Source organism: Scardinius erythrophthalmus, assembly GCF_964197995.2.
Source record: "Scardinius erythrophthalmus genome assembly, chromosome: 16".
NCBI lineage: Eukaryota > Metazoa > Chordata > Actinopteri > Cypriniformes > Leuciscidae > Scardinius > Scardinius erythrophthalmus.
Window position 1 is genome coordinate 8,989,271 of NC_138236.1, and position 23,243 is coordinate 9,012,513.

At 36.1% G+C, this 23,243-nt stretch overlaps 2 protein-coding genes across 7 annotated transcripts; one reads left to right on the forward strand and one right to left on the reverse strand.

Moving 5' to 3' along the window:
- Window positions 1-346: 346 nt before the first annotated feature.
- Window positions 347-8,154, reverse strand: dek (DEK proto-oncogene). Of its 6 annotated transcripts, none has more exons than XM_081388478.1 (13): window positions 7,896-8,154; window positions 7,146-7,357; window positions 6,743-6,951; window positions 6,546-6,640; window positions 5,972-6,092; window positions 5,530-5,835; window positions 5,272-5,388; window positions 4,263-4,385; window positions 3,511-3,633; window positions 3,006-3,117; window positions 2,710-2,855; window positions 1,563-1,631; window positions 347-1,474 (listed from the first exon to the last, which is right to left on the reverse strand). In XM_081388478.1, exons 1-13 carry the CDS (start codon window positions 7,991-7,993, stop codon window positions 1,463-1,465), a joined length of 1,743 nt encoding a protein of 580 aa, XP_081244604.1. In that variant the 5' UTR covers window positions 7,994-8,154; the 3' UTR covers window positions 347-1,462. The 6 variants fall into 6 exon arrangements, with proteins under 6 accessions (XP_081244604.1, XP_081244606.1, XP_081244608.1 ...); XM_081388480.1 differs by having other exon boundaries at window positions 365-1,474; window positions 7,876-7,897; XM_081388482.1 differs by having other exon boundaries at window positions 384-1,474; window positions 7,853-7,898.
- Window positions 8,155-11,895: 3,741 nt separating this feature from the next.
- kcnv1 (potassium voltage-gated channel modifier subfamily V member 1) lies at window positions 11,896-18,725 on the forward strand (the record flags this gene model as incomplete). Its single annotated transcript, XM_081388144.1, has 2 exons — window positions 11,896-12,841; window positions 18,214-18,725. 2 exons carry the CDS (start codon window positions 11,896-11,898, stop codon window positions 18,723-18,725), a joined length of 1,458 nt encoding a protein of 485 aa, XP_081244270.1.
- Window positions 18,726-23,243: the final 4,518 nt, after the last annotated feature.

Genomic DNA, 23,243 nt, shown 5'->3' on the forward strand with positions numbered 1-23,243 from the left:
TACGGTATGTAAAAAGTGAAAAGTTAAGTAATTGTAGCATTGTAGGAACCCGTTGTATTATAATGTTAGAAAAATTGTCAGTTGTCATTGTTTTCTGACAGGTGCGTTTAAACAATGGTCCTTTACAATCATGAGGCTTCGGACAGTTTTTAATGGCTGTAGCTTAACGTAGTTTCAGGATAGGATAGTACGTTTTAACTTTAATTTCTTTATAAAAGCTGTATTTATACATATGCAATATCACATTCCCTGGTGGTCTAGTGGTTAGGATTCGGCGCTCTCACCGCCGCGGCCCGGGTTCGATTCCCGGTCAGGGAACAAAAGTTTTTCTCTTTTTTGGAAGTTCCTCGGAGGTATGTTTGTTCGTACGTCAATAAACCTCGGAAATCAAAACACAGACTAATTTAAAACAAGCATATTTGTCATAATTATAGCCGAACTGGGTTGACAATGGATGACCTTCGAGTCCAAAAGGTTGAGTAACACATTAAATTGTTTTAACTGTGACATAAAAATGTAGAAACACCATCAAAAAGTGGCAACTGAACCTTAGTCTTAAGAAACAGACAGGTTATATTCTATGAAAAATCAATTTATTACAAAATAAACATCTTCGTTTCTGTTTTGTAGTTTTTGTGATGCATTATCACAGAGTAATGTGATGGATGATAACTGATAAAACTGTTACTGAGGTCAGTGTATACAACAGATCAAACTTAACTCTTGTCCTATCAGAGAACCTAATCTACAATACGTACGAATTACATTTAAGATACGGATTTAAGTTATGTTTGATCCTTATGACTAGTATTAAAAATATAGGAAAGAAAACTGAACATGCAAAGCATATTTACAAAAACAAAACTGAAACAACAATTTTAAAAAAAAGATGTTAAATGCTTTTCGCTCTTTACAAATTAATATTAAAACCCCAAATTATTCTAAGCACAACACTGAAATGGAAGGTGACACTTTCAAATTGCATGCTGGAATTTTTTTTTTTACAAAAACAATTTCTAAATAAGTTTCATTTCTGCAAATCAGCATTCAGGACCTCAAAAATGAAACCCAGCGCTAATAACAGGTACCAAATACATTTTTAAATATTGCGTACAATATCTTGGCAACATCAACTGTAATGTAATTGCAGGCCACAGCCAGTCTTTTCTAAGACTGTCAAAATGCAATTAAGTGACTAAGTATGCTATGAGCCATTTAAAACATAAGTGGGGAAAAAAATATTTTTCAAAATGTGGTATATTTCAACAAGTCGCTGTCGAATGTGAACTTTAAAAAATACTTTTTAAAATTCGAAAAAGCAGAATTTGCTGGAAAGTTAGGAAACCTTATATAAAATAAAAATAAAAACTACACAACTGTGAACAGTGTAATGAAAATCAAGTCTTGTATACGATCTTCAACCTTGCTGTCCTTTTAAATAAGGCATTTTCTTCTCTTCACTTCATGATATCAACTGAAAAACAAGAAATGTACCCATTATAACAGCTTCTTATTGACCAATCGATTATAAAATACTGGATTATCACTTTGGAGGTACTTACACTTTTAACTGTAACCCGGATAAATTCCTTTCTGCTGGTCAGATCAAAGTCTGGATACTTGTCGTAAACCTTAAACAAAGAGGAAGTTCATAAGTTATACAATAATTTGGAAACTTTTCAGTTTCCAAATATCTGATGTGCGCGTTTATATGTCACAAGCTTCAAATCGGAATAGATTTTTTTGACACGCGCACACTGCACGAATATTTCCTGCTGTTTGCGCATAATAACCATTCTCCTACATTTGATCTTTACTTGTTTTAAACAGCAGACTTAATACTTATCCATTTCTGGTCATAATTTGGAGACAATGAGCATATAAACCTTTGTGCCGTGCTGCTTATTCATAACACTGTAAAAATGTCCCTCCCTGCGCCCCAAAACCAGTCGTCTGTGGATGAGAATCCATAGTAGTTGTAATGAGTTTATTGCCATATCAGCATCACCGGCTATTACATGGCAGATACATATTAAACATTTAACAACATAATATTATAAGTATAACATAATTAAAACAAACTTAGAAAAAAAAGCTTATTATATAAAAAGTAATAAATAAAGAATAAAAATAAATAAGTGATGAGAATCCAAAACAAGGACTGGTGGGGCGTTGTCCTGCTCCACTTCACAGACGCTGAGTGAAAGGAGAATTTTAGAATGACGGGACACTCATTTATATGACACTTTATTCAACAGGAAGAACAGCTCATCCAGTGCGTTATACGTCATAACACTATTTCAACGTCATTGCACATGCACAGTCCTTTCAGTTTAGGTTTTCAATCCGATCAAGTGTTTACATGTTCTCTCGATCAGATTAGAAAAGGAATAAGGAATAAATTTCATTCTGATCGAAGGCTTTTAAGTCCGATTGAGCCATCAATCCGATTACTAACGGATTATTTTGTTGCATGTAAATGTAGCCATTGTTGAACACTGTTGATATTTGAAATCAATATTCTATTATACAGATATTTGTAAATCAAATTTCCATGACTTTTCCAAAACATTCTGGGTTTAAATCTTTTCCAGGCCTGGAAATTGGTATTTTAAAATTCCATGACTTTTCCAGGTTTTTCCTGACCGTACAAAACCTGCTCTCAAAATAAGCCATTTTGTCCCCGAGAAATGCTGTGAAATAACATACTTGTCGGGTAATCTGCTTCATTGTAACTTCCTCCAAGTTCGCATCTTTCAGGAGATCCTGGATCGCCTCCTTCAACTGGTCATCAGTTGGTGGTTTTTTAAGCATCTTGATCAATGGCTGATCATCATCAGAGCTTTCACTTTCATCTGGAAGGAAAAATATACAGCATGTCAAACTCAGCACTTTGCAAAACCAAAGTGTCTAGTTACAGTTTTGATATGATGCTAAAGGATTGCATGTAATTTGAATTCTAGACAAAAAAAAAAGAAAAATTAGATTTGAACTTTTGGTATTACCCTTGATCTTGCTTGCCATCTTTTTCCTTCGGTTGCTGCTGCTGTCAGCTTTCTTGGTTTTCGGGACAGGCTTTGCTGGAGCTTTTCTCTTTGCCGCAGGCTTCTTGATTGTCTAGAAAAAAGTTGTCAATTATGATGTCAGTTTTAATGCAATTATCAAATAGGTATATAACTGCAAGAAAGAAAATCAGTTGGAATAACAACTCATTTCTGGAGCATCAGCAGATCTGTAAATCTAAAGTGCTACAAATGTACTTGTTAATAATGTCAAATAAAATTTTGCCATTTCTGACAGAGGCGGTTCAAAACTCTTCAGAAAGATATAGCAGGTTTCATTATCATCAAATTAAGCTTCAAATGAACTAACTGTTAATCAGCATTTCTGCTGATACAGGCCTGATTTAAACAGCATACTAAAACTACAAGCTCACATGAGCTTGAATTTATTTTAATTGTAACAATTTCAGAATTCAAAAATATTAGCAATAAGTGTTTGTGTCCAAACCTTTTTTACAGTCTTTTCTTCATGAACATCTTGGTCACTGTCATCTGATGTAGTCTGATCTGACTTTTTGTCAGATTTCTTCGTGGACTTCATGGTGGAAGATTTCTTCTTCTGGGGAGATTTCTGTTGATTTATAGACAAAACACAAGCAATGTAAACACAGTAAGACTGCCTAATGGATGGTCTGAACAATAAAACCATAAATGTGGAGAATTTATGTTAAAATCGTTGTCATGTGTGTCACATTTCCAGTGTCAACTAAAACTTAGAAAGGTTCAAAAGGTGTCAAATGTAAATTTGCTATTTCTTTCAGAGGCGGTTCAAAACTCTTCGGAAAGATATTGTTTTAATTTTTATCAAATTAAGCTTCAAATTGTTATTCAGTATTTTTGCTGACATATGCCTGACTTGCAGCATACCAAAACTACAAGCTCAAATAAGTATAGATGCACCGGTCGACCACCCATAAATCGGAACGTGTTTTTTTTTTATATATATATATATTTTGGCTGATCTCTAACAGACTTGCACACAAACTGCACTGCAATAATTACCCAAATGTAATTTGTGTGGAAATATTGCAAAGTCTGTAAACAGGACATTATCACAGGCCAGAGACGGGACATGCTGAAGATGGAGGCAAAGAGTCATGACTGGTGCATCCCTACAAATAAGCTTGAATTTATTTTAACAATTTTAAAAGATATTTCAGAGTGCTAAAATATTACTAGTAGTAATTGTTTGAGTCCAACCTTTTTTACAGTCTTTTCTTCATGAACATCTTGGTCACTGTCATCTGATGTAGTCTGATCTGACTTTTTGTCAGATTTCTTCGTGGACTTCATGGTGGAAGATTTCTTCTTCTGGGGAGATTTCTGTTGATTTATAGACAAAACACAAGCAATGTAAACACAGTAAGACTGCCTATGGATGGTCTGAACAATAAAACCATAAATGTGGAGAATTTATGTCAAAATCGTTGTCATGTGTGTCACATTTCCAGTGTCAACTAAAACTCAGAAAGGTTCTGAAGGTGTCAAATGTAATTTTGCTATTTCTTTCAGAGGCGGTTCAAAACTCTTCGGAAAGATATCGTTTTAATTTTTATCAAATTAAGCTTCAAATGGCCTAATTGTTATTCAGTATTTTTGCTGACATATGCCTGACTTGCAGCATACCAAACCTACAAGCTCAAGTAAATATAGATGCACCAGTTGACCGCCCATAAATTGGAAAGTTTTTTTTCTTCTTTTGGCTGATCTATATAACAGACTTGCACACAAACTGCATTGCAATAATTTTCCAAAATGTAATTTGTGTGGAAATACTGCAACGTCTGTAAACAGGACATTATCACAGGCCAGAGACGGGACATGCTGAAGATGCAAGAAAAGAGATGAAAACACAGAGGCGCCAGCAGAGGAAATACTGTACCAGAAACCGCAAGCTCGCTGCTCACGATGCTTGAAATTATGGAAGAAAAATATAAATATTGAATTTAGGGTGGGGGTTTATATGAATGTATCTTTGAAGGGAACTGACTGTCTTCAGAAAAGAAAATGTCATCGAACCTTTTCCTCTTACCCCCATTTAATGCCTATTAAAGTTGTGTTTATAAGCACAAAAAAATTGGCAATTTGAATCAGCCATGAAAAGTCATGACTGGTGCATCCTTACAAATAAGCTTGCATTTATATTAACAATTTTAAAAGATATTTCAGAATGAAAAAATAATACTAGTAGTAAGTGTTTGTGTCCAACCTTTTTCTTGTCTTCATGAACATCTCGGTCACTGTCATCTGATGTAGTCTGATCTGACTTTTGGTCAGATTTCTTTGCAGAATTCATAGTGGAAGATTTTTTCTGAGGAGGAGATTTCTGTTGATTTGCAGACAAAACACAAGCAAATGTAAAAACAATATGATTGTCTGTAGATTGTCAGAACAATATAAATGTGGAGAATTTGTTCAAATCTTTGATCACACAGAGTCAACTATAACGCCCAGAAAAGCAACTCACTTCTTCCTCGTCGCTGTCTTCTATAGGAGCAATATCATCTTTCCCTTTATCAGAAGACTTATCTTCACTGTCTTTATTTCTTTGACTTTCTGTGGCTGACTTCTCAGTGCCCTTACTGTTCTCTTTACTCTCTTCTTCTTCTTCTTCATCATCGTCGTCATCATCATCATCATCATCACTGCTGGAATCAGAGACAATGGGTTTGGACTTTCCACTTTCTACTTTTTTCTGTGGCTTTTTACTTTTGGATGAAGATTTTTCTCTTTTGGCATCTTTGGTAGTCTTCTTTTTCTTCTTTAGGACAGGCTGCAGAGGATAAACACACAAAGTCATTGGCAAACCGCAAAAGAAAAAAACTCATCAGACATTTAATCTCCAGCAGTACATTGGCTGTACAGTGGCATTAAATGTTATTTTTATTGTTCAGAGAGAAAGATCTCACCTTTCCTGAGTTGGTTGGTTGTACAAGAAATCTCATGATCCTCTCAGAAAGAACAATTTGCGTTCCAGTCCTCTCCAGATCAAGAGTCTGACAGATGGTTTTGAGCAGTGCCTTTTGAAGCCTGCCAGACAGACAAAAATCATTATCACACCCACTTTAAACCAATCACAACTTAATTATGGGACTTCACATCAGATGGAATAAACTACTGATGGTTTTATTATGTGCATGCACATGGCGTCACTTCACAAAAATAACATTATTGTCCTAAAATATATACACACAGTATTTTTATTTACGAGTATGTGCCAACATTGCATATTTACTTGCTTCCAAATTTAATTATCAGCATTGGCCAGAATTCAAATATCAATGCATCTCAACCAAAAAATGTTATTAAGTTGAAGATGCTTCCTCTGTAACAGCTACATCTGTGAGTTATTTTTATAAAGTGGTGGGGACAACATCAGACATGGCAAAAATAATTTCATAATTTCTGTTTTCATGCCTTGATTTACCACAGATATGTAAAAACATATATATATATATATCCAAAGCAGTTAAATAGACTTACTTTTTCAATTTCTCCACCTTTTTGTTGTAAAGGTCACTGTCCGGCCCAAAAGGAAATCCATTAAATAGTCGAAGATTTTTCCGCAGAGCTGATGCCTGTATGTATGAATATTAATCAGCATTATTAAGTTAATATCAATCTGTAACATATGTTTTTGGGCATTTGTTTGTTAAGCGAGGTCTCAAACTAAACCTTACAGTTCCCGGTCGATCATATACAATGTTATGCAGAGGTTTGAGCAGAGGGACTTTAAGCTTTCCGATGGAGTGATTAATCCGTGCAATGTCTCCCAGTTTGTCACCTCTTCCCATACTCTCAATCTTCAGCTTTTCTTTCTGTCTACCCATTAAATCAAGCCTCTGGATGATTTTTTTCTCCCGTTTTCCTTCAAGAATTTCAGGTTCGACTGAAAAGACAATTACAAAAGGACAATGATGGTAACTTTTGAGTGGGCAATCCAAGCTTCATTTAATTTATGAGCTGATGACAATTAAATAAAAGCTCAATACAAAGTTATGTTGCTTAACAGTAATTGACGTCATGCATAACATTTCTTGAAAGAATAGATTTGGCATCTATTGTTGGTATTATTCAACTTACACAATTTGACTCTGGGTTTAGACTTGCTTTTGGGTTTTTCCGCTTCATCCTGCTCTGCATCATCTGATGGACTCTTCTTCCTTTTCTTCTTCTTCTTCTCCTCCTCCTCCTCTTCTACTTTTATGCTGTTTTCTTCCAGGAAAGGATCAGGAAGATCTTCTGTCTTGACAGCTTCAATTTCTTTACTCATGATGATTTTTTTCAGTTGATTCCTAGATTAGATAAAAGAACGGTGTTGTAATCGTCAAATTCAACAGAATACCATAGTAGTAGTATTACTTATATAATTTACATACACAAACGACACCTCTACTCATCGACGCATATCACATTAATAACAGTGAATGCACTGTTACTGCAGAACGAATTTGGCGCGTGTTTGTATCCCAGTTGTATAAGGCACAGACACAAACCTTTAGCATGCTAACAAACTATAAAATTACGACCAAATGTAAGGCAAACTGGTGAAAATGTAAGATATATAAGCAAAGTGAGTGAAAATCAAACTTTTCAATATGCATGTGCTTCCGACTTAACGCTTTTTGGCGGCGCGAGATTGATAGCACAGCAGACTAACGTTAGCTTATTTGTCCCGCCTACTTGCTCACCAAAACACAATTATATTCCCTTTTGCAACAAATCATGACAAGACCTGCCTTCGTGTACGTAAAAACACAATTTAGAGAAAAGTATACAGTTTATAAAACCTCAATAAAACCCATGCGCTCACACTTTAATAGATATACTCACTGTGTGTTGCTGCCTATTGGTGGTGATGTACGTGCGCAGTAAACATGGCGTTTGAAAAGAAAGGGCGGGCTATCACGTGACCACGCGGATAAATTCATATTAAAAGGACATGTCCCAAAAAAAATACAATTCTGTCATTTTTACACACCCATGTTTTTCCTTTATTTCGTTGCATGGACCAAAGATCTAATTAAAGTGTATGGTGACTGAAGCTGCCTGTCAGTAACATGTTTAACATGTTCTCTAACATCTTTGTTACGAGGCTGAGTAAATCCAATGTGTGACATTAAAAAATGTTGGGACCACTTTATAATGTATAATCTTTAATTTAGGACCAGATACAGATACAGGTTCAGATACAATATCTGGAAATTTTAATTTAAATAGCCTATTTTCCATAAAATATAGGCCTATTTAAGAAATTATGTTCTCTCACTGTAAAGGGAATTGTGTTTTTACATTAGTTTTTACATCTGATTAATTTGGTGGCAGCAATACTTTTACTAACAGCAGGGGGCAACATGGTAAAAGCTAATGTACAATGTGAACCAGTAAAAATAACATTTCAACAGTATTTATTTGGTGCATGCATCATTTGTCACATAATCACATTGCATGTTTCATTCGGCAAGTATTTTTTTATAATCATTAAAGTAGTTATTTAGCATTTTTAATTTTAAGTAGAAATGTTACATTATTAAGGACTGATATCAAATAAGGAATCGAGAAAAAACATGTTAAAGATCATAGCTAAATACATCACTGTACAAGTCTTCTATGCACACAGCAATAGTGATAGTAATTTAGAGTAGTTATCTCCTACCACACAGTTATGATCCATCTCACCTGCTGATTCAGTAATTACGCATTCATTCATTCATTTATACATTCATTCTTTGACACATGGTCAGTATGCAATTATAATGTGTAGGCCTGCAGTGAAATGAGCAATCTAGTAGATTGCACTTTTTATCCAATGTTCAAATATACACTCTTAAAAATAACTGACACCTGAGGTGTTTAAGAAGAGTTTTGTGATTATGCTTTTACATTGCAGGTTTGCTAAAACTAGGGGCTGACCAACCTTAATAACCCACAGTTGTGTACAGTAGAAACAGCTACCATGGTACAGTTGAGACACCCATTCTCTAAAGCTAACCATTTACTGCAAATGTAATAAACGTTTAAAAATGTCAGTTGTGATTCATTTGATTCCTTCTTCCTTTCCTTTTTTGCTTTTGTACCAGGGAAATGCCCCAGTAAGAGCTTTGTACCTTTTTTTAGAGTTACATATTCCCACCATATTCCCTTCACAGAACACTGATTATCAGGTTTTAGGCTATAAAACCCGAGTTTGATAAATCAACTTGCAGATGCATGTCCACTCTGTTCATACTACCCAACCATGGACTTTGTTTTGAAATGTGTGGGAAAAGTTATTTGAATCAAGCGTAGGTTTAAGGTCAAAGTTGACCCACCCACGACGAACAAAGAATAGTTTGCTTTTTAGGTGGTGCGCGCACGCAGGTGTAGATCTCGTGACCGCGAAGGCTTTGATTTTTCCAGATGATTACAACGCGTCTAATTTTTTTTTTTTTTTTTTTTTACTGCTTGTATTAAGTGTCTGGAGTTTGTTGCCTAGCAGCCTGAAAGTGTCTCCTGATTGGTTGATAGCTCGCACTCTCTCTGTTAAAACGCTTGTGGAAAGGAAAGGTGCACGAGAGCGCGTCAGAACTGTTTCGAACTCTCATGAACCTGTGAAACCTTGAGTTGCATCAGTTCTTCACTGTGAACATTTCGGATTTGAACATCACAAGGCGTTTGCATGATGTTCTTCAGTTTATCGACAGAGGATCAACATCTTTTGAAGTGGGAACAGAGTAAAGAGCCAGATGGATCCAGCTCACCTCACACAGGCGCGCGTGCTTTCAGTGTAGGCTTATAGGCTGAAGGTGGGTGTCCAGAGTTACTGGTATTCCAGTATAATGTTCTTTGTTATGTATTTTTAGTCGTCCATAATAAATGTTGCATTTGTTTGTTTGCGACTTATTTAAATAAAGCTTATTTGAGTAGCCTAGCCTATTAATTTATTCCAAACTAATTTTATTTCGTCTTCAGGTAACCTAATTGTAGATAGCGCATTCACTGTCTATCCGACACTAAATAAGAAGATAAACGTAAATAGTAAAATAATTTAAAGATTGAGAGATTGATATTAGTTGAATTTTATAAAAATTAATTTAATAAATTTGTTGTTTAATTAGGCTAGTTGTTATTACTAGCTACTTTAGATCCACAAAAACTCTTATTTATATTAGCCACTGACAATTGTAAAAATCGGACATTCTTGCATCCATTTCATTTTCATCTCAGAGAGGACAATGCCTTCTTTCTTTTTTCAACATAAATGTTTATGTTGTTAATGATGTAAACAGGACAAACACTTAATTCTAAGTTTACACTGTAAAAAAAATAAACCTAAAATCAGTTATTTTAAAATGTAATTCATATGGTAACATCTGCTTTGACTGGTTTTATATAAATCTAATGAGACTGATGAATCAGATGAAACAGCAGTGCCTGCATTCACTTTTTACAGTGTAGCAAGGATTATTTATTTACAGTGGGTTGCTTTAAATTTAATAAAGAAAAATAAAACTATTTAAAAACAAAATTAAATTAAATGCATCGTTCCCTTTTGAAAAGTATTCTCAGTCTCCACATTGTGCTCAGACCTCTTTACAGTTATCCCATTGGATCTTGTTAAAAACCTGGCTTTAAAATGACCATCATGACAATATTACAGAAGAGCTTACCAAAGAGAATTAATGATTACAAGAATAGTACACTAGTTCAATTAATTAGACAGGCCAGCTAAAATATTTAAATCTCAATGCAGCTTTGAAGAAGTAGGACACTGCCAAAGGCTTCTTCTCCCTCCCACCGTGTCTGATGTCTGCCATGATGGCGTAAAAAAGGGGAAAAAAATCATTAAGGGAATTTGCTCATTCAATACACAGAGCTTTCCAGTTGGTATTACACATATCCTACTGTATACTTTCCAAACTGTCTTCTTATATCTATTAAAGTGCATTATGTAGGAATAGTAGCAGATGAAGCACTGTATGTTATATAAAACACACACCTAGGGCTTCACAATACAATTAACCGTACTGTTTAAACCCAGAGTAAAGGCCACTTTTAACCGTGGATTACGAAACTTTCCTTTCGAGGCATCAAAGTGAAACAACATGCTGCTTGAATGTAACGGTGAGTTGTTGTTTTTTTTAACTCAGTGCTTTCCTCATTAATTATTCATGTGCTTTGTACAATTGCAGAAACTGAATTTCCTGCATCTGAAGAAAACAGTAAAAAAAAATTATCGATATTGCAAAAGCATTAACTGGAGTGATGCGGAGACACTGTTTACAAAATTTTAAAGGGGTAGTTAATCCAAAAGTGAAAATTCTGTCACCATTACACACCCTCATGTCATTCCAAACCTGTAACTTTCTTTCCTCTGCAGAACTCAAAAGAAGATATTTTGTCAAATGTTTCGCCTGTTTTTGTACATAACAACATTGGACCCCATTGACTTGCATGGAGAGTATGACAGAATTTTCATTTTTGGGTGCACTAATACTTTGAGATAACCAGATATATTTCTAGATGTGTGTAGTCTTAATATCATAAATGTAAAACAAGAACATTATCCAATGGCTTATTCAGTGTGAAATCTCAAAACCTGGCTACTCAACTCAAGCATATTTACTAAACCATGATAAAATATGAACAGTGTAAAACATGGAACATGATAACTCAGGATTTTGTTTCACCCAAGGTTAATCGTGTGAAAATATCAAATATGTGTCATCATTTATCATTTTACCAGCAGCCAAATCCCCATTATTATTGATACTGCTCTTTTCAGTCTGTCATATTAATGCACTTTAAATGTCCTCTTTTGGCTCTCTCAGGGCTCAACATCACCCAGAACAACATGATCACGGATTCATCAAGTCCGGCAGAGTTCTACGAGGACAACGCTTCACTGCTGTCCTTGGACTCCAGCGTATTCTTCAGCGAGCCCGCACTGCCGAGCGACAAACAGCTGGACTTCTTCATTATAAATGTCGGAGGTAGCCGCTATATCCTCTCTCAGGAACTTTTGGCCTCTCACCCAGAAACTCGCCTGGGCAAGCTGGCCCTCTCCAATCGAGACTCTGCTTTAGACCTGTGCGACGATGCGGATTTCTTGGAGAATGAGTTCTTCTTTGACCGCAACTGGCAGACTTTCCAGTACATCATGAACTTCTACAAGACAGGTCACTTACATGTTCGAGAGGAGCTGTGCGTGATCTCGTTCCTTCAGGAGATCGAGTACTGGGGCATCGATGAGCTCCGCATAGACAGTTGCTGCAGGGATAAGTACTACCGCCGGAAGGAGATGAAAGAGACGATGGATATTAGTAAGGATGATGAGATAATGGACAATGAGGAGGAGGACTTCACCGGAGCTTTGTGCCAGGACTTACGCCAACGCATCTGGGACCTCATGGAGAAGCCGGACTCCTCCAAGGCGGCCAAGACGTTTGGGACGCTGTCCATGTTCTTTTTGGTGGTGTCCATCGTGAACATGGCTTTAATCTCGCTGGACTTCACTATACTTGGTGCACCTATCATCTTAGATGTTCTTGAGTACATTTGTATTATTTGGTTCACCGGTGAGCTGGTACTCAGGTTCATGTGTGTCAGAGATAAGTGTAAGTTCAGCAGGAGTGTAGTGAATATCATTGACCTGCTGGCTATTCTGCCCTTCTATGTGACTCTGGCCGTGGAAAACCTTCATGGAGAGTCTACCGAACTGGAGAACGTTGGACGGGTTGTTCAGGTGCTGCGGCTTTTGAGGTCACTCAGGATGCTTAAACTTGGCCGACACTCCACAGGTGATATACCTATTGAAACATTTCATATAATAATCATACAATACCCGTTCAAAGGTTTGGGGTCTGTACGATTTTTTTTATGTTTTGAAAGAAGTTTCTTATGCTCACCAATGTTGCATTTATTTGATCAAAAATACAGTAAAAACATTTTATTGTGAAATATTGTTACAATTTAGAATAACTTTTTTCTATTTTAATAAAATGCAATTTATTCATGTGATGTCAAAACTGAATTTTCAGCATCATTACCCCAGTCTTCAGTGTCACATGATCCTTTAGAAATAATTATAATATGCTGATTTGGTGCCCAAGAATTATTAGATTCTACCAAGATATTTTCTTCTTCAGGATTATTTTGATTAATAGAATTTTTTTAATTTGAAATGCATTTTTTTGTAACATTATTAATGTCTTTACTGTCACTTTTGATGGATTTAATGCATACTTGCTGAATAAAAAAAGTATTTATATAAAGATTTATATAAAAAACAAATTGTACTGACCCCAAACTTTTGAAAAGTAGTGCACCTTGTAATTAAGTGAAGAAAAAAATACAAACACACTTTGAGGAACAGACTGAAATTGATGTAATTTACTGAAAGAATTTAAACATGGTGCACCAGGCACTACACCAGGTTTGGCATTGCTACTCTCAAATCACTTAACTGACCATTTTGCAAATATGTAACCATAAATAGATTTATTGACACATAGAGTATAAGGCAAGATTTTCATCAATAAATGCTAAAACTTTAGCCTGCGTCATACGTTGTTAGATGACATGACTTAAACTAGAATGTTAGCTAAAGCAAGCAAAAATTACACTGTCAACTAAAAAAAAATTGTTATTGCAGTTTAAAGGGTTAGTTCACCCAAAAATGAAAATTCTGTCAGTAATTACTCACCGTCATGTTGTTCCAACCATGTAAGTCTTTCGTTCATCTTCGGAACACAAATTAAGATATTTTTGATGAAATCTGACAGAATTCTGACTCTTCCATAGGCTTCCAGTGTGACCGAAACTCACCGGCCCAGAATAGTTATTAAAACATCGTTAAAATAGTCCAAGTGACTCCAGTGGCTCAATCTTAAGTATATCAAGCGACGAGAATACTTTTTGTGCGCAAAAACAAACAAAAATACCGACTTTATTCCACTATTCAATTCCTTCTCTCTGGGCCTCGTAGTGTTTTTGCGTAGCGCGTCTGTGTTGCACGTCATCACGCAACACACACATGACCTTCTTCGGCCAATTGTGAGCCTACGTGGTGACGTGTAACACAGACGCGCTACGCAAAAACACTACGAGGCCCAGAGAGAAGGAATTGAATAGTGGAATAAAGTCGGTATTTTTGTTTGTTTTTGCGCACAAAAAGTATTCTCGTCGCTTGATATACTTAAGATTGAGCCACTGGAGTCACTTGGACTATTTTAACGATGTTTTTAATAACTATTCTGGGCCGGTGAGTTTCGGTCACACTGGAAGCCTATGGAAGAGTCAGAATTCTGTCAGATTTCATCAAAAATATCTTAATTTGTGTTCCGAAGATGAACGAAAGACTTACATGGTTGGAACAACATGAGGGTGAGTAATTACTGACAGAATTTTCATTTTTGGGTGAACTAACCCTTTAACTGCTGCCTTAAATGGAAGTATTGAAGTGGTCATGGAAAAATCTAAGTGGTGCCAAAGTCGAAACCTGTACTGAACATTTTGAATTTATTTTTTAATGAAGATGAAGAAAACTGAAATCATAAAATCAAGTAGAAATGGAAGCATTTTTTTAGACTTTCTGTCTTTCAAACACACATTCCACCTGAACATTTGGGCATTTTAACACTCTATCGACTCTTCATGGACTCTCATCCTGGGGAATGAAATAATTCATGAAGATGTCAGTCTATTTTGGGGAGAGTGAGTAAATTTATTCATCCATTCATATTTTGACAGTATCCCATGGAGACTTAGAGGAAGATCCAGACAAACAGTTACAGAGCACAGCCTTGTGGGTTTAATCTTATATTTTTTGAAGGAAAGAATCTCTTTCTAAGATGCAGCCACAAAGTCATAAATAAATTAAACAACATGATCCAAGAGCTAAAAAAGGAGGGTAGTTGGGGAATTTAATGGGACTGGGGCTTCTCATGTCCTATCAACTTCAATATGGAAATGTAAAATAAGGAAAAATTCAAAATCCTTTTGTTGGGAACTAATTCCAAAAGTTTTTTTTTGTTTAAATAGGGAAAGCAATATTTATTTTACTTTGTGGCTAAATAGCAGACTGAATTTTTATTTACAGGGTCTCACCATAATTCTGTAGATTTAACACATTTCTAAGCAGACAATGTCGGCTCTGTTCTCAGGATAAATATCTCAAGTAAACACTGACAGATAATCCACAGAGGCGATGGCAGAGCCAATTTTCATATCCGTCACATTTTAATAATGGGGTCTCTCTTGTGTGCGGCATTCTCTGCCAGTCTGAAGGTGTTTATTCTCAGTAATGGCTAATCTGATCAGAAGACACAAACCAAACGAAGGCAGACGGTCCCAATAGCCATAAACATAAAAAATGAACAGTGTAGTGTTAAGACCAAACTGTGACACATTAGTCAAGATCAGCATGGAAATGAATAGAAAAATAATTCAATATCAAGGTTTCAAGTGTTTCCCAGTGCATTTTCATTTTCTCAAAATAGAAACCTAGTTCTTCGTTAATACCTCAGACGTGGGTCAAGGGCCCATGAAAGCCAGCGTGTTAATAACAAAATACGGTTTCTACTTCTAAAAATAAAAGGACATGCTTTGATACACAGAATAAGTAGGCTAGGTGTCGACTTTAGATGCTTGATGTTCTTTCTGTAAATGTATTCAGCAAGGCAGCTAAAAAAAGAATAAATAAAGCATTTCTCAAGAAGCCGTGCCCGTGCCATTTTGGAGTGAGAAAGTGTAGCAGGTGTTCTTAGGTGCCTATATTTAAAGGCTAGAATATCTTGGATGATTTCATTACTGTCATATTACTTCTTGACTGATCCTTTGCGGAAAGATTCACACATCACACACTGGCAGATGCAAATTCAAAGGAAGTCACGGTTTGGTATAATTACCTTGGTTTTGGGGTCGCGGTTCGATATGAATTCGGTACAACAGGAAAAAACAACAAACCTCCAATGCTAGGTTTCTTTTCATTTATTTTGAACAGACAGTAGTGCAAATTACAGTTTTTCCATCTAGTGGCATTTAGGTAGTTGGTACAGTACAGCCTCCTTTAGTGTGTTAAGCACTAAGCAGTAAACATAGTGCACTCTTGCCAATCCCCCAAGATTCCTGATCGCTTAAAATAAAAAAAGTAAGGAATTTTTGATTTGTTACTCTAATTGATAGCGGTAATTACCAATGCTGCGCGGTAAAACGGCTGTTTTCAAACTTAAATGTTTGATTAACGTGTTGTGCGTAACCTATGGTGTCATTTTCTTTGCGCATGAGAGTTCATTAACATGCAGTGACAATGGCGAATGCACAAAGTTCAATATTATGCTTTTTCAAGAAATCACAAATTGTGTACACTCACAATAAAAACAAAACACTGTGCTTTTGTAAAATAAGGGGAAATAAACAGGATGCAGCTTTCTGCCATCCCGGTTTCCTTTCCATGAAGTTTGTCGATAATGTGATAGTGTGAAAAATTTACCGAAACAGCATATAGGCTACTAGCAAGCTCTTGTGCCATCTGAACTCTCGTTTTGGGTTGGTGCGTAGATTGTCTCTTCTTCTTCTGCTCTTTTTCCTGTTGTGACAGTTAGCAAACAGCATTGCATTACAGAGTGCGCCCCCTTCTGGACTGGAGAGTAGATTGCTTGTGACTGACTGTACAAGTCATTTATAACCGTGATGTTCGGGACAAATACATGTACCGTTACACCCCTAATACATACATACATGCACACACATACACATATATATATATATATATATATATATATATATACAGTATATATATATGTGTATGTGTGTGCATGTATGTATGTATGTATTATATATATATACTAAAAAGAAGTTTTGATGCTGTGGGATCTAACCAATATAAGCTGACACAATGTACAGATCTCTGAAAGCTAGACCAACAGCAGCATTACTACATAAAATACAGGCACTGACTTTTGAATCTACAATGAAATAGTACTTCTATAGAGAGGATATCTAGCCATCCTTTATAGTTTTAACTTGTTTGCATATGGAAATCCGTTGGACACATTTACATCTATCACTTTAGAGAAGTTCATGATCTCTGTAGAATGTCATGTAACACCAGAAAAAAAATCATGCGGTCACTGATTCAAATTCTATCAACAGCATTGTCTTATATGTTAGTAGGTACAGAAGTAATGTTTTGGCATGCAAGACGTTCAGTAATCATTGGCTACACTTCAGTTGGTCAGTGGCAAATGAGGTCAAAGATGAAATTGTATGAGCATCATGTTAAAAAAGAGTGACACAATATAACATGCTTAATTCTTTGTTACATAGAGTTCAATGCATTGGGGAAAGTTGACATGATACAAATTACCTGAAAGTGCCATAATGGTTTTCCTTCCCCAATTAATTGAGAGGCCTCTCCTTGTTCATTTGTTCTAAGGTTAAAAAAGGTCCTATCCTCTTGGCATGCAGTGATAATGTTAAAATTAGGTCTGTTAATTTAAAACATTTATTTAGTGCACTCAATTATGAAAAATATTAAGAAGTATAAAAAAAAAAGAACATGCACCTGAAAATCATGCACCCGATATGGAAGTAAAACAACCAATTTATTGACTTCTGAAATTACTTTTTACATTGAATTATTTGCAATTCATTTGATTATTTAATCAGAATATTATGTATTTGATTGAGCCCTAAAATACAATTTATATTAATCTATAAATCTATTCTCTATTCATTCATATTAGTCTGAAGGCCTGTGCACACCACTTTTGACTGACTTTCTTCTGCGGAACACGAAAGAAGATATTTTGAAGAATATTGGTAACAAAACAGATTCAGTTCCCAGTGACTTCCATTGTATGGACAAAAAATACAATTGAAGTGAAGGGGAACCAAAACTGTTTGGTTATCAGCATTCTTCCAAATATCTTCTTTTGTGTTCAGCAGAAGAAAGAAATGCATACAGGTTTGGAATGACAAGAGGGTGAACTATCCATTTAACGCATATGTTCAAACCCGACACGAATATTAGTTGTTGTTTTTTTATGGCTATTTGAAAACATGTAAATATTGTTTGAGTTCTTTCTTTCCTGTGACAAGCGTGACAAGCATTTGTGTTAACGGGCCTTTAGATTAAGGAACTTTATCTTCTTTGTGCATTCCTCATCAGGTCTCAAGTCTTTGGGCATGACGATCGCCCAGTGCTACGAGGAAGTAGGCCTCCTGATGCTGTTCCTTTCTGTGGGCATCTCCATCTTCGCCACAGTGGAATACGCCATCGAACACGACATGCCAGAGACCACTTTCACCAACGTTCCCAGCGCCTGGTGGTGGGCCACCACGTCCATGACCACAGTGGGGTACGGAGACATCCGTCCAGATACGACACTAGGAAAGGTGATGGCCTTCATCTGCATCCTATCTGGCATTCTCATCCTTTCGCTGCCTATTGCCATTATCAACGAACGTTTCTCTGCCTGCTACTTCACGCTTAAAATGAAGGAAGCGGCGCTGAGGCACGGGGAGGCACTGAAGCGACTGACGCGCAACTCGGCCTCAGATATGTCGGCGGTAGGGGTGAACCTGCGGGACGCCTATGCCAGAAGCGTGCTGGAGATGCTGCGGTTGCAGGGGCGAGAGCGAGCCAGCACACGCAGCAGTGCAGCAGATCTCTGGTGGTAATAGTAGGCCTTCAAGCTGCCCGGAGAGAGAGAGAGAGAGAGAGAGAGAGAGAGAGAGAGAGAGAGAGGGAGAAACAGATTTTGTGGTATTTTAAGGACCACAAAACATTTAAAGGTGTCATATCATAAGGACTCAAATGTTTCTCATGTTTCTGATGTCATGAACCTGCAATTAATTGCAATCCTGTAACGATCTAATACAGCTGTTGCTCATTTTACATATGGGCATTTTTTAAAGTCACAATGTAATATAGCGACAGATATTATCTGTGTCCGAAAACTTATTCAGACTGCATGATTTTAGCCCCGATTTTGGCTCGCTGACAGGTTTTGAGAAATCGCCAACAAATGCCCGAAATCACAGGCAAATCGGTGCTCGTTCACGCGAGTGACAATGACGCAGTGTGAATGAGCAAAGACGCGATCTGAGAGAATCACCGACGAGTCGCCGACGCCCGTGAGATATTTGGCATGCTAAATATCTGGACCTGTCGGCGATTCAAAATCCTGCTGTGTGAAAAGTGTTCTGACTGAAAACTACATCGGCGATGACCGACAGCCAATGAGAGAGCAATATACAGAGCAGCGGGGAGTTCGGGGAGGAGTTATAGGCCACAATATCAGTATTTTAATAGATATATTTACAATTATATCAAACAGAAACAAAGCACAAATATCTGCTTGACCAGCAGCAACAGCAGCACATTGCAACATTATTTATTTACCCCAAACTCTCTTTGCAGAACACACAGTCCTTGCTCCCCTTGTCTTCCCAGCCATTTCCTCATGCATAATATGTTTTTCTTTTTCTCCTTTTCGCTGAAAATCAGTGCACAGACAATTTGGATCGCAAGCTTCTTGCAGGCTATCATTTTTAATAACAATTTCAGTCTCGCGCGAGAACTGCGGTCTACGCACGCGGGATTTTGCGCTATTTCCTTATCACTTCTCGCGTGTGTTTGGTTGCGAAACGTAGTTTGCGGGCCAGACAGAAGTTGTCGGCGATTCTTCCTCCTGGGGGCTGTTCCATAAACCAAGATTAGAGTATAAGCCAGGCTTATTTCGGTTAGTCAGGCTTATTTTTGGTAGATTCGGTTTCATAAATCAAACTTAAAAAAGTTCAAACTCAGTTACCCCGGCAACTTATGCTGGGAAACTAGCCTGGTCCAGGGCAGGCTAACTGTCAGGCTAAGCCTCAGTTGTTACACAGATCCTCTAACACTGACCAATAGGAACACAATGATATTACCACTGACACTCTCTCATACCATTATTGGACTTTATTAACCACTATTAGTCCAAAAATAAATACACAGTATACAGAAAATCAACTTAAATAAGGCTACAATGATAATATATATATATATATATATATATATATATATATATATATATATATATATATATATATATATATATATATATATATATATATACTACAGGTTTTCTTTTTTTACTGGCTGAATGTTTTGTGCCCAAGATTTAATTAGATTGTTTTAAAGATTTATGAATACATTTCTCTCTGGTTTTGTTTGGCAGCTGTAGTACATGTTTATGATTAGAAGAACATTAGAACACAATCTAAAAAAAGCTTTGCAAAGCATAAGTTAAAATCACAAAATTAAAAATAAATAATTACAAAAACAGAGTATAAATTTTAACTGTAAGATGTACTTTATTATGTCTTTCAATTCAAACACATTTAACACAATTATACAAATTGACAGTTCCTTTAAAGACATCATATTTTCCCCCAATAAATATTCCTTATTTTTCCTTCTGCTTTTTTTCTTTTGTGATAATACCCACCAACACATAGCCTAAAAACAGACATGAATAGAACAATAACCAAAAAGTTCATAGACACTTTTACATATGATTTAAGGGGGGGAAGACAAAAAACAATAAATAAATAGTAATAAAAATTTAACATTAACATATTTATATCAAACTCTTATAATGACATATAATTCCTAATAGTTATTCAAGTAATATTATTTGAATATCAAATATTCAATATTAAATAAGTAAATAAATAAAATAACAAATTACTAGAAATAAAAGGGAGGGAGTGTTATATAAAAATGTAGTTAATAATATATATTCCTTTATTTTATGGAATATTCTTTGATTTTAGAGTTGCACATATCTTTTCAAAATGTATACATTTGCTCTTAATTTAATGTTATCCTCTCCATAATGTACTTTAGAAACTAAATCTACTCATTTAAAACTGGGGATTCTTGCTTTCTCAAAAAAAATATTGCATTAAAAGCTGTAATTCTCAGCATTCTAAATAAGTATACATCATCTTTATTAAGTAGCATAGGTCCTATACCCAAAACTATATTTTGTATCTTTATATATTTAGTTTCTTAAAATAAACTTCCCTGAATTATAGGCTACTTCACTGAAGTACTTCTGTTCGCTAGAAGTTCAGTGCAACTTATCCAACATCCTAAAGATAAATTATTATAATTAGAAGATATTTGTAGTGTTATAAAATATCGCATATTAATTTTCCAAGCAAAATGTATATTTTAGTCAGGATTATTGCGCTCCTATTTGGCGCGCATGCGCGCAGCAGCGCTCGTTCAATATGAAAATTAGCAGCAAAATGGATACATTTGCATGACTTTCTAACATTTACAGATGGAGAATATAACTGTAAAATGTCCGTTTTGAACTAAGGGGGGGAAAAAACATGTCACAAACGCATAAAACAGCACAAAATATACGCTGTTTGATGGTGGATCGATTTGATCCACGATCGACCTCTAGGGCTGCTTCAGAAACGCGTGCACACGCAATTATCTAGACTAGATAAACCTGGATCAAATTAGTGAGATTGCGTGAGCTTCAATTACCTTTTATGAAACCACTTTAGCCCCAACTCATTTGTTAGGCTCATTCAAGTCCGGTTTTGGAGTTTAATCCCCGCTTTTCTAAGCGGCTTTTATGGAACAGCCCCCTGAAGTCATTCAGTGTGAAACCTCCTGTCGCCGATGCATCGTGCAGTGTGAACACACCAGCAACTGAATGTTACCCCAGATAGTCACGCAGTGTGAAAAGAACAGTGACCCGACTACTTTGAAAATCGTGCAGTCTGAACTCGGCATTAGGCAGCCGACTTGTTGCCTCTCTGCCTTATCAGGCAATGACTTCTTAGCATGAAGGTAACTCACAAAACTGATTTCGGACAGACGTCTGAGGCAGCGTAATAGTTTAATGATCTACAGCAAAATAGAGTGAGCTTTGGTGAAAACTAAGCAAATATTTAATTTCTAAAATAGTCATTTTCAATAGAAATGACATCAGAAGGAAAACGTTGGTCATTAACACATTAACCGCAACTTTCATACGCCATCTTTAAATCCCGCCTTTTTCTCACAATCGACTGCAAGCTCACATGCAGATCGGCCTCTTTCCAGTCAACAACTGATGGATAGAATCAAGTCCCCGCTATACATTGTTTTTTGTCTTAATAATCTGTTTAACGCAGATGTATGTCACATGAAGAAAATTAATGAATGAATGAGGCATTAATAGCGCTTTCATATGTACTACTGTACACCCAAAGCGCTTTACAATCATATCAGGGGTCTCTCCTCAACCACCACCAGTGTGCAGCATCCACTTGGCTGTCCGAAAGCTTTTGGAGGATGCATTCCAAGCTAGGAAGGCATCAAGGCATGTCCAAACCTGATGTTAGCTTCATTTCCTGAGATACCTTCACCTGATTGATTTTTGAAGGCAGCATAATGTCCTGTGCTTTCCATTCTGTGACAGTTAAAGGTGCTGTAATGATTCGACGTCCAGCATAAATCACCAGAGAGTCTGACGTTTCGCTGGAAGATCAAGTTCTGACATTTAGATTATGAAGTCAAAAAATAAACGTAATTTAAAAATGAAATATATACATCGGATGAATCGTTTACAATGAGCTCAATAACATGCATTTAGAAAATTATTTTTGATGCCAACTTTCAAGGCAGCAGCAGCAAAAACAGACCATTTAACAAAGGGTAGAAAATGTTAATAAAAAATAAATTATAACTGTTATTATTAATTGTAAAATATATATATATATATAAATTGTTATTATAAATTATTTTTTTCAAATGAACCTCAGGGGGCAAAAATATCAAAAACATACATTTAATAGACTTATTTAAAGGGGATGTGTGTGATTTCTGTACCACTATTGGCACACAACTGAATTGCAAAAATAAAGACATAAAACTTAATTCAAACAGGTTTCCCAAACTGTGCCATTGATTGGACAACAGTTACAGTAGCCCCACCCCAAATGCACACCATTGGTTGAATCAGTGTTGCTATGCTTATGCTGCTCAAAACAACCATAGCAATTGTAAAAGCATCACAGAGCCACGTTTTGACTGAATCAAGTCAATCAACCTACAAATTACTTTAAGCACATTGAGAAGTATTTTAAGAGAAGTATTTTAATGCAAATTTACACTTAAAAAAAGGATTTTTCAAAATTGCTACATGTCTG